Source organism: Chiloscyllium plagiosum, unplaced genomic scaffold (assembly GCF_037043375.1).
Source record: "Chiloscyllium plagiosum isolate Xiang-an unplaced genomic scaffold, Cpla_swu_hap1 HiC_scaffold_2, whole genome shotgun sequence".
Classification (NCBI taxonomy): domain Eukaryota; kingdom Metazoa; phylum Chordata; class Chondrichthyes; order Orectolobiformes; family Hemiscylliidae; genus Chiloscyllium; species Chiloscyllium plagiosum.
In genome coordinates, this window is record NW_028270140.1 from 102,311,697 (window position 1) to 102,324,182 (window position 12,486).

Consider the following 12,486-nt stretch of genomic DNA (forward strand, 5'->3'; position numbering starts at 1 on the left):
TTATAAAAGCAAAAACACTGACCTAAGATGGCTGAAGTGATCAGCTGATCAGTATGAGCCAAGCTTCTTGAAAGCTTGATCAACTTGTCCTAGTCTGGTTTGTAAGTAATACATAATCAAAATAATTGAACCCATTTACTCAGATCTATATCGCCTGTTTGATTTACACCTTGCAAGAAGTTTCTCATATTGAGATGAAAGACTTATCCAGAGACTACCTAGCTTGAAACAAAAACAATGAAGTCAGACACAAAAATACACAAAATAATTGTATTTCAGACAACAGTGTTAGGACAGAACAGGGAGCAGAACCAGAAATGTCTATTTCTCCATTTCCTTCCAACATCTCTGAAGTCATGCCAGGTAAAAGCCTAATCAGGGCCAAGAATGCAAGTAAGTACAAATTTCACTGAAACTGAGAAGACCATAAAAGCATTAGATTTAATACTATAAGACCATAAGAACTAGGCCATTCATCCTATCTGATCTGTCATTCAGTCATGGCTGACATCTTTTTCAACCCCATTCTCCTGCCTTCTCCCTGTAACCCTTGGTCCCCTTCCTAATCAAGAACTTATCTATCTCTGTCTTAAAGACACTCAATGACTTGGCCTCCAGCCTTCTGTGGCAATGAGTTCTACAAACTCAACACTGTCTGGCAAGATGCTCCTCCTCACTCGTCCCTTTATTCTGAGGCTGTGCCCTCAGCTCCTCGACTCTCCTACAAGTGCAAACATCTCTGCTTTATCCAGGCCTGTCAGTAGTTTCAATGTGCTTCCCCCCTTCATCCTTCTGAACTCCATTGAGTACAGATCCAGACATCTCCTATGACAAGCCCTTCATCCCCTGATCATTTTTGTGAACCTCTTTTGGACCCCACCCCTACAAGGCCAGCACATTCTTCCTTAGGTACAGGGCCCAAAACTTCTCTCAATATTCCAAATGCAGTCTAATCAGAGCTTCAGCAGTGAAATGAATGCAGAATTGCATTTGCTATCCCAACTGTCAACTGAACCTGCATGGTTACCTTAAGAGAATCCTGAGCTAGGACTTCCATTTTCCTTTATGGTTCAGGTTTCTGAATCCTTTTCCCCTTTGAGAAAATTGTCAATGCCTTTATTCTTCCTATCAAAATGCATAACTACATGTCTTCCCATGTTGTATTCCATCTACCAGTTATTTGTCCATTTTCCTGCCCTACCCAAGTGCCTCTGCAGCCTCCCCACATCCTCCATATTACTGTCCCTCCACCTATCGCTGTGTTGTCTGCAAGTTTAGCAACAACTTCCTTAGTTCCTTTGTCCAGATTATTAATATATAACGAAAATAGTTGTGGTTTCAACACTGACCCCTGCAGAAATCCACTAGCCACCATCTGCCATTCATAAAAAAACCCTTTTATCCCTACACTATCTGTCAGCCAATCCTTTATGCCTTTGTAGTTACCTTTCTTAGTTGGAGTACCATTATATCTGATTCCAGCTTCTTCCTCTCAAACTGCAGGGTAAATGCTATCATATTATGGTCACTGGGCTCTAGGGGTTCCTTCACCTTAAGCTCCCTAATCCAGTCTGCTTTATTACACATCACCAAATCTAGAACTAACAGTTCCCTAATGGGCTCTGCCACAAACAGCTCCAAAAAATATCTCATAGACATTCTACAAATCTCTTTATGTTATCAATGAAGTAACTGATGTTTTAACTTAAAACCAAACAACTCAGGTATGCTGATTTGAAGATGCCGGTGTTGGACTGGGGTGTACAAAGTCAAAAAACCACACAACACCAGGTTATAGTCCAACAGGTTTAATTGGAAGCACACTAGCTTTCAGAGCATCGCTCCTTCATCAGGTGGTAGTGGAGGGCTCAATCCTAACACACAGAATTTATAACAAAAATTTACAGTGTGATGTAACTGAAATTATACATTGAAAAATTGATTGTCTGTTAAGCCTTTCATCTGTTAGAATACCATGATAGTTTCACTTCTTTCATGTGTAAATCACAAAACCTTTTTTTAAAAAGTTGCATTCTCAAGTTAGCTGTTAACAATGGTGATAGCTAGACAATATGTTGAAGGTGTTAGCCCCCTGTGTTGTTTGATTTTTAACCAAGTACACTGGAATTTTCAACTGCATTTTTCTGTCCGAACTGGGTTTAACACTAACCCTTTTGATACTTTATTCCTGTGTAGTTGACGTTGCATTTCATTATTTTTCTTGGGTTTATTAAGTAGTAAAATTAATTTTTCTTAACTGAACCAGTTCTTCAATTTTAACTTTTTTATTCCTTCATGGCTGTTAGCATCACTGGCTGAGTCAGCATTCATTGCCCATTCTTTATTGTCCTTGAACTGACTACCTTGCTGGGCCACTTCAGAGGGCTGTGTGGTATAGACCAACATATAGGCCACACTGGTAAGGATGGCAGATTTTGTTCCCTAAATTACACTAATGAACCAGATGGGTTTTTATGACACTTAGTAATGGTTACTTGGTCACCTAGTTAACTTTTAATTCCAGATTTTTATTGAATTCAAATTTCACCATCTGCCATGCTGGATGGAATTCAAACTTGTGTTCCCAAAACATTAAGGATTCTAAAGTACTAATCTCATGAAATTATGACTAGGCCACTGCCTGCAATTTGTGAACTATATTTTAAATGATAAATGATATAAACTTCTTTGTTGCAGCCAACCAAGAGGGTGAAAAAGACAAGAGCTCATTCACCTCTCATCATCCCATAATAACACTCTCGACTTAATTATTCCAACACTTCTGTCTAGTCTCTGACATTCTATGCTGTTTAATATTGAGATCATACCAAACTCTGCTGCTCGGGCCAACTTAGAACAAAGTATATTTCCCAATCATATTTATGCGCAGTGACCTACATTTCATTCAAGGTATTGCTCTGTTGTAAATGGATACATCATCACTTTTTTTTTGACTACTGTTTGGATGCTCTGGCACAATCTCCCTTTACATTAAAGTCAATAGAATAAATATTTCCCTGCTCTATCTTAGGCTTTGTATTTCCAAACAGGTTGACTAAATTATAAATTGAATGAGTGACTCCAAGCATCATCACTGCATTAGACAGTTGGACCTTGACTATTAACCTCCTTGTTGTGGTTTGCCACTGGCTGTCCTTGCAGTCTCTTTCTGGCTTCAGAAACACAAAAAGGCAAAGGAAATCTAATTATAAGGCTTGTAAGTCCCAAAGAGCTGCCATATAAACATTCATCTGAATATAAAACCCACAAGATGTATTCTTTTCATTCAATGGCTTGATTCTCCAAATGAGCCTCATCATATCTCACATCTGTTTCTCTGTCTTAGTTCTCAAAATACACTGGACAATTTTCACGTAAAATAAGCCATTAGCATGATGTGACTGAAACAAAAATGAAGGATTTTAGCACAGTTTTGACTGCCACTGGCAATATTTATCTTTTTTTCGCTTTGATCTCATAGTTTGGAGAAAGGTTTCTGTCATCTGCTACAGCAAAAATATACATGTGTTGTATAAAGAATGTATTTACAATTTCACTGATAACACTGAATAGTTGAAATGTTCTCCTTGTTAAGCCATGGGGACTCACGAGAATTTGTCTGGAGGTATGGGTTTGATTTCCTTGCCATCTGTGCCTCCAAAACCACAATGACTTTAAAGATAACGTGCAAGTAATTCCCTAGAAATGTAATGAGGCATCCAACTTCCCTGGCAGGGATTTAGTTCATCTCAGTTTCAATTGCAAGAATCTGGAGCACAAACTGATCCAAATGCTCATCTCAATTTCCAAAAGTCTAATCAGAAGATCACAACAAATAATCAATGTGAGGATTTAATTTTGGCACATCTGAAATTCATTCTAAGTAGGGCATGATTTGTCACATTTACTGAAATAACCCTCCAATGTTTTTAATCGTGTTGCAATTTTGGTGCTTTGTTTCCTCTGAGCTACATGAGCAGCTATAATTAAAAACAGTGCTGAAGAAACTCAGCAAGTCTGGCAGCATCTGTGGGGAGAGAAATAGAGTTAACATTTTGAGTCACTATGACTATCCCTCACAACTCTTCTCTCTACAGATCCAGTTTCTCCAATATATTCTGTTTTTATATCAAATTTCCAACATGTGCAGTTTTCTTTGGTTTTATATGTGCAGCTACAATATTGTTTTGTAACTATAGGGAAATGGTGCATGGGTAATGACATTTTCAAACTCCATCACTTTATCTAAATGTGAAATGGGCCATAAATGTTTTAGTCATTTATCCAATGATGAGGCAATTAATCAAGAATTTTCTCCATCCTAAGAGAAGCATCATAAGTTTAAGTTTTAGCTTTGGCTTAGTGTTAGAATGCTTGTCTCTGAGTCAGTAGATTGTGGATTCAAGTGCCACAAAGATTACTTGAGCACAGAATCTAACTGGCATTCTGATGTACTGAGGAAATGCTCCATGATCTTTTACATGAGTTGTGAAACTGAGGCTCTGTCTTTCCTCATGGGTGGATGTAAAAACTTCCATATGAAACTCTTTGCAGAAGTATTGATGAACTGTCCCTGGTGTCCTTGAAGTAACACCACAGAAACAGATCTGTTAGAAAATATGCAAAGCAAGATTCATTTGCCAAGTTTCCTACATTAGAAAAGTGACAACAATTCAAAAACACTTCATTAGCTATCAATTGCTTTGGAACATCCTGAAATTCATTGCATATAGATGTGATTGATGGACTTCCTTGGGGCACAGTGGTACTGCCCCCACCTCGGGAACAGGAGGCCTGGGTTCAAGTCCGACCTGCTCTAAAGATGTGTAATAACATCTCTGAACAGGTTGATTTGAAAAATAGATTAAATACAAAGCATTTGAAAAATTATCAATGCAATTGCTTATTAATACAATTTGATCAATTTTATTTCTTTCTCCAAAAATGCCATGAATGCAAAATACTATGGCAATCCTTTTGCACAGCAGTTTATTGTCTTTAATTGTTGTTACAGTAAATAGTTTCTTTAAAAAAGCTTTGCTGGTACATCGATCAGTGTCTTTGAATGATCAGTGTTTTTGAATGATCAGTTCAGTTGTGCAGGCCTCCATAGTTTGCTCTAAAATAGATCATCATGTCTTCTTGTATCCTCACATATGTCACGAAATGATACTGCTACCTGAAATATCCTTCTTACCAGTTAAAAGCATTTGGAGATGCTAGTTTGCAAATAGGCAACATCTAAAGGCAGAAAGTATGAAGTCCTCAATTAATGCAAATTAAACCTGATAGGAGTCTGAACAGCATGAGCTATTGTGTGATTTGTGATAGAATCATGCAAGAAGTCTACCTACAACACAGATTGCAGTAATTCAAGAAGTCAGCTCACAATTGCCTTTTTAAGAGCAACTACAGATCGACAATGAATGATAGCCGAGCCAGTAGTGCCCATATCCCATGAGTTAATTTTAAGAAAAGATATTTGGAAGAAATAAAATAACAGTCGAGTCTGCCCAGAAGCCACTCAGAACATTCTCCTCAGGCAGCTATTATTTGTTCCGAAGTATCTGAAAAGAGTGGTACTCTGATGACAGAGATACTATCCCAATGTGACATGCAAGCAAGGGGAACAGATCAAATCAAGCAAAGTACCCAACAACTTGCAATTCTGCAAGTATTATAAGAAATCGTAACATAAAGATGGTCTGAAAGCACCAAAGACATTCCAGTGATTGCAGCATCATATCGGGATACAGACACAACATGATAGCCCAAAATAGCATGCTGCACAAAGGAAGGTAAGTCATTATCTCTGAGGGGTTGAGAGGCAAGATGTTAAAATGCTTCCATGCAAGCGCCCTGGAAATTAAACTGAGTCTGAGGAAGAAATGAGGTTTAATGGCCAAACATGAGGAGTGAAATCAAGGACCATATCACTTTTTGCAGTGTTTGTAATGAGTACCAAGCTAAGGAAGCTAGAGAACCACTGAAGGCACATTATATAACAAATATGATCAATTCTGACAACATCCCAGCTGTAATGCAGAGGAGTTATGCTGCAGAAATAGCAATGTCTGTAAACAAGCTCTTCTCACTACAGCCACAATAATTACATCCAACCATGCAGAAAATTTCCATATCCTGTCCACAGAAAGCAAAACAAGTCCAATCAAGCCAATTACCATTCCAATAAATATGAGTAAGGTGATGAAAGTCGTCATCAACAGTGTTACCAAGTGCCACTTTCTTCAGCAATAACCGCCTCTGCAAAGTTCATGTTGGGTTATGCCAATGCCACTCAGCTCCAATCTTCATTACAGCTTGGCCCAAAGTTGGAGAGAAGAGTTGAATTCCAGGGATTAGGTGAGGCTGACTGCCCTTACTATCAAGTGTGGGATCAAGAAACCCAAGCAAAAATGAATTATATCAAATAGTTCAAGGAGAGTACTCTATAATGCTTGGATTCATACATAGCACAATGAAGGGTGGTTGCTGGAGATAAACCAATTCAGAGTCAGGACATTGTTTCAGGAATTCTTCAAGTTTCCTAGGCCCAACCATCTTTGGCTGTTCTTTCCCTCCACCATAATGCCAGATGTGGGGTTTTGTTGTTGATAATTGTATAGTGTTCAGTATTAATTACATCTCCTCAGAAATGAATGCAGATCATGCTTTGATGTAGCAAGGTTTTGGCAATATTCAGGCTTGGTCTATTTGGTGCCAGCCAATAGCCATCTCCAATGAGAGAAAAATCTAACTGCCTCCCCTTGACAGTCAATAACATGTTATTGCTGAATCAACATTCTGGGTATTATCAATGACCAGAAATTTAAATGATTCAGCCTTCTAAACACTGTGTCTACAAAAGCGGGCCAGCTGCTGAGAATTCTGTAGGTAGCGATAGATGTCATATATGTAGGTTAGGAAAGAACCAGAAATGGGGCAAACGGATTAATGTAACCTGAGGAAGCATTCCCAGACTTCCTGAACATATAGAAGCCCTCCAGTGATCAGTTCAATACCTGGAGAAATAGAACTGAGATGCACCACACATGGGTCACCCAGTTTTCCTTTGAACATTGCAGTATGGGTCTACAAATGACAGAGCTCTGTGCTTGTTTTAGTCAGAATTCTGGGTACCCACTATAATCAAGTTGATTCAAATGGAAAAAATGGACACAAAACCCACACCAGAATTTTAACTGTTGGTCATCTGCTTGTCATGTAAAGAGATGGATACAAAAAAATTAATGTAAGAACTTTTATGAAGTATCTTTATGTCTCATGGATCAATTTCTACAGACAGGTCATTGATTAATTCTTTGCCCTTTTTCTGTTGCAGGTGTCAAGTTGATTTGGCAGGTCTAAGTAAGGAACATACGCACAGACTAGATTTGGCACTGTCAGGAGGAAAAGGCAGTTTAGTGCTTCTGGTCACTCTAACAGCGTCTGCTCCAGTCAGTATCTCTGATCTTTCTTTCACCACATTGGACAATGAAGAAGAACATAACAAAATAATGGCAAAATATGTATGTATTATTGCTCTAATATTTATCATAGTCATTAAAGTCAATTTTACTCTGCATTTTAAAAATCTGGGCTTTTCCAGATATAATTAATATAAAAAGAAGAATATCAGTGGGGGATGGGGGGAAGGGGGGGGGGTGGGGCGCGAGGGGGCGAGGGGTGATGACCAACAACCCAGGTTCGAGTGGAGGAAATCATAGCTTGCCACTAAACCTTTACTGAACTCATGACATATTTTATTAAAATTAAAAGTAAAATTAAAGAACATGTAGATGAAATCCACCTTCCACTCTAAATCCTGAGGGATGGTTGCAGAAATAACTATTTAAGCCATTTATAAGAGGAGACTAGTGCAATCCCCATCAGGTTCTCTTTTCTTCAGTCTTTATTGCTATTCCTCTAACTACTTAACCACGACAAAAAGATGTGCAATGATAATGTGGGATGTTTCTGTCTGATATTCTGCTCTGGGAAAGGTTTGTGCTCTGGCATTTTTTCAGTGAAAGAAATTTCACTGCTTACCACTTGATTTCTAACTTTCACCTACCTTGGACTTTGATCTATTTGAACTGCATTTCCCTGCTGCCAGGCTTCATTGTAGATAGAAACCCCTTATTCTACCTTGGAGCTCTGATGAGGAACAACAAGACCAGTGCTAAGAATAGTACTAACTGTCTATCCCTTAGGAATTTGATCCTACACAGGGCAAAGGAGATGGGCATGACATTTAGCCTCAAGCAAGTGAGAGACACCCCTCTCCTCACTTTCTCCCATCTACAGGCAGAGAATCAATTTTCTCGACATGCTGTGGCGCCAATACTTTAGGAATATCAGGCTTTCACTGCAGGTTACTGCTAACATCAGCAGCAAGCCCACTTTCCCAGCATATGTGGTGGGAATACATTGTCAATGGCTATCACTGGAGGGCCAACCCTGGTCTTTCATTCCACCCCTCACGTTTTCCATTTTTCTCCTGAAAGGAGACAGAAGTAAAGAGTTGTGAGTGTGAGAAATGCATTTTGAGGAGAAAACCTGCAAGGAATGCAAGTGAGATAGGGTATTTTCTTTGCAAGTGCTTCACTTCCAGAAGGCCTTTCTGGGCTCAGTGGTGACCCCTGTGGCTCTGACGTCACTTCTGGAGGATATGAATAGAATACAATCAAATCCCTACAGTGTAGTAACAGGTCCTTCAGCCCAACTAGTCCACATCAACCCTCCAAAAAGTAAACCACCCAGAAACATCCCCCTACCCTATTATCCTATATTTACTCCTGACTAATGACCCTAACCTACACATCTCTGAGCGCTATAGGCAATTTAGCATGGCCAATTCACCTCACCTGCCCATCGTTGGATTGTGGGAGGAAACCGGAGCATCTGAAGGAAACCCATGCAGACATAGGGTGAATGTGAAAACTCCACACAGACAGTCGTCCGAGGTTGGAATTTAACCCAGGTTTCTGGCGCTGTGAGGCAGCAGTGCTAACCACAGATCTGCTGTGCCCCCCCATTGGGCCAACTTTCCTCACCCAAACCACTAAGTCAGTTCACCTTCTCTGATTGAAAGGGTCTTCATGCCTCATTGCAGCATATTAAAAACTGTCTTTTCAGCCTCTCAAGAGCATTTCAATTTTGAGTCATCCTCTCTTCTTGTCTGCAACCTAAGCAGCAGCAACTTCTGTCATTGGCATCAATAAATCTGTCTAACTTCACTAGTCCATGTCATTTGCCCATGCAGCCTCAGTGCCTGCTTTTGATATTGATGACAAGACCTGTGGTGTGCCAGAAATAAGAGATAAGAAAACTCACTTCTTTCTGAATGGACTTTAAAACACAACCACCCTTCCCAACTTTGCTCCCTTGTGCAAGGTGACCGAACACTCCACACCCAAAGCTGCTGACTTGCTTCAGTCCACAGATCAACTGGACCCTCATCTTTGGACTAATTGGAGACCTGGCAGCATCTCTGACTGAACTCTTGCATTACTGGGACTGTTTGAGATGTTGGCTACTCATGTTTGCTGCAAACTCCAGAGGACTGGACTTTCTCTGACTGAAGCGCAGAATTCCTATTTCACACTAACCTTAGCCCATTCACAGTATGTTATAGCTGTGGGACAATCTACTTCTAGATTTGACAGCTGGCTGCTGACTTTCCTTCCGTGAGAGTGGAATGAACCATCTGCTCCCTCTGCACATTTCTGTTCCAGAAATCTCCATACAACATATGATTGATCTCAGCTTTAAGCACAAGCATAGGTGTTCAATAAAATGAGACGATTATATGCAAGACTGCTACTTTTGTATATTTTAGAGCATTCCAATTCAAAAACATGATTAGTAGAGGCCTTGGGCAAGTTGGCACATCTCTTAGCCACTGAATAGCGTCTGGCCAGGAAATACTTCAAAGAGTGAAATACAATTAAATGAAATTGAAAAAGGATAAGAAGTTATAAAATTTAAAAAGAATACCCAATGATTTTTGTGTTTGTTGTGGATAAGATTATTTCTTCTTTGCATATTTTTCTATGTTCCCACTTATCCACACACCATACACTATCAATAGCCAAGAGGACAGATGGGAAATCTGCCCTCAGGTTTCTTCCAAAACAGGTCTTTTGGAATTGCCTGAAAATGCTCATGCTCAGATTGACTACCTCTATTTATGTCTCAATCCTTTGGGAAATTTCCAGGTCTTAGCATGGTAAAGGCCCAGAACTCCATGTATAGGGGCACGGTATTGAATCCTGCCTATGAATAATGTTATGTATTTAGGTTCAAGTATGCCACACCATTGTGCTGGCATATGAAGCTCTACATATTATTCCCCTGAAATGGTCTTGTAGAAATACTGAAATGCAGCTCACTCACTGCAGTTTTACAAAATGAGCAGAGAGAGGAGCTATTACACTGGCTTGCGCTTAAAACAATGTATTCCAGCCTCTTTTTGATTTTTCTTTAAAAAGTGATAACATACTACAATTAAAAATCCTCTCACTTGATGTGCAGGCTATTATTTAAATATATATACACTAGGTGCTATCAAAAATGGCAGTAGGAAGAGTTCAACAGAGCTTTAAAAATTTGAAATTTTATATTAAAATACGTCTATCGCCTGACTAGCCTGCACTGGATAACTGAATTTAATAAAGACATATCTTATCAGCCTATGCAGTGAGCAGATAGCATGAAGCAGTTGTACAAATGCTTTACAATGCTCTTCAAACAGATTAACAGGGCACTTGCTGTAGCTCAGTGGTGGATTTCTTCCTGCTGTCGACTTAGAATCAGCTGTTTGCCAAGGCTTGTATAGATCATAAATGCATGACACTACCAGAAGAATAATGACAGGTATTGTTTAAATATTGTTACTCATCTTGTGGCAGGGTGTGTTAGTGATGAAATATCATTTGTTAATAATTTCTACTGAAAAAGTTGGTACAAGCAACTCACATTGACCTTTCATTATATTAATTTATGAGGGATCTGATTCCTATAATGTCTTTACACTGAATATGATTTTAATAGTTGCACCTAGCTTGGATGTAAATAAAAGCAATTGACTGATTTCTCTGGGATAATGGTTTCAAAATCTTAAAATAGGCAAAACAACATACTTGGAGATGGCTGTGGTATTTTTCCTTAAATGATTCAAATGATTTGGCAAAGCTGAGAATTGCAGTCTTGACCCTGCTATCAGAATGAGTAAGCCAAGAAAATAAGATTACAGCAATTTAACTATTTGTAACCAAATATACAAGTACATCAAATTAAATAGACATTTTGATTCTCGTCATTAAAATTAAAGAAATCTTTTAGAATATCCTTTCATTTTCTTTCATGGACTTTAGTGAGATGGCAGCCAGAAGGCAATGTGGTGACCTCCTTGAAATGGGAGCATGAAGCCACTGTTTTCCACTTTGTCATCGCTTAAGTTCAGTAGAGCTAGTTTGAAAAGAAGTTGTTAGCTTTCCATTTTTATTATGACATTTCACAATCGTCCGATTTAATGTCCCTTGACCGAATTGTCCATCGTGAGACGATGGGCTTGAAATGTTATTTGGAGCATTGATAAAAGGTGAGCGGTTATAAGATGACAGCAAGTCATAAGCCTGGTGGTGTGACATTAATTTTCTTCATAACAGAGATGAAATAAGACGTCATGATGACAAGCTGTCAATCAGTGCTGGCCCCTGTGTGGTTCTCTGTGCCATAGGATAGGGTATTGCTTCTCCCATAATAGACCTGAACTGGAAAGCTCTTGCTGACAGCTGCTGCCATACAGAAAATTTATTATACAGCCTTTCATTAAAAAAAAATAAAGAGGAATCATCTCTTGAGCATTTCAATCTTTTCTGTCTATTGAGATTTGAAAGGAATCATGGGAGAGAAAAAATAATCTACAATAGAAATTCCAATATTAAAAGAAATTACACGGGGAGCACATGGTAAATAATCAATCTATAGAAATATGGTGAGTAGTGCTAGCTGAAGTTATTTCACACATTAAAAAAGATTTGTTATATTCCAACATTGGTACAGCATGGAGCAAACCCAGACTGTCACAGTTTGTAATGAATTAAGTCACCAGTCAAACATAAACTGAAAATCCAAATGGTAATTAACCCTCAGGGTACTGAGAGCATTTCTGCAGAAAACCATTAAATGTGACAAGGCTTGCAAATTTTATTTCATTGTCAGGGAGCAGAGTTTCTTATTCCCTTTTCTTTCAACCTTGTTCATGATGATAATTTACACAGTGCTGTTTCGTTCAAGTTGGGAGGCCGATTGAGTGTTACTAGGTTGTAGGTCACAGTCCATACATCATGATTGCACAGTTGTTATTCCAAATGTGTGGGAAAGCCTCTTAAATGTACTTTTTTAGTTGGACCTTTTAAATAATATGTTGATTTGTCTTGCTTATTTTAAAAAAGTCTTTTGGAATAATTGTAATGCTTC

The 12,486-nt window shown here is 38.8% G+C and overlaps 1 protein-coding gene across 15 annotated transcripts in view; it reads left to right on the forward strand.

The window, feature by feature from the left end:
- mctp1a (multiple C2 domains, transmembrane 1a) overlaps positions 1–12,486 on the forward strand; it is a 643,540-nt gene that overhangs the window by 347,658 nt on the left and 283,396 nt on the right. For all 15 annotated transcript variants that reach the window (XM_087999145.1, XM_087999160.1, XM_087999167.1 and 12 more), the window contains one exon: positions 7,343–7,529. In XM_087999145.1, coding sequence (XP_087855271.1) covers positions 7,343–7,529 — 187 coding nt within the window. The remainder of the gene's footprint in view (positions 1–7,342; positions 7,530–12,486) is intronic.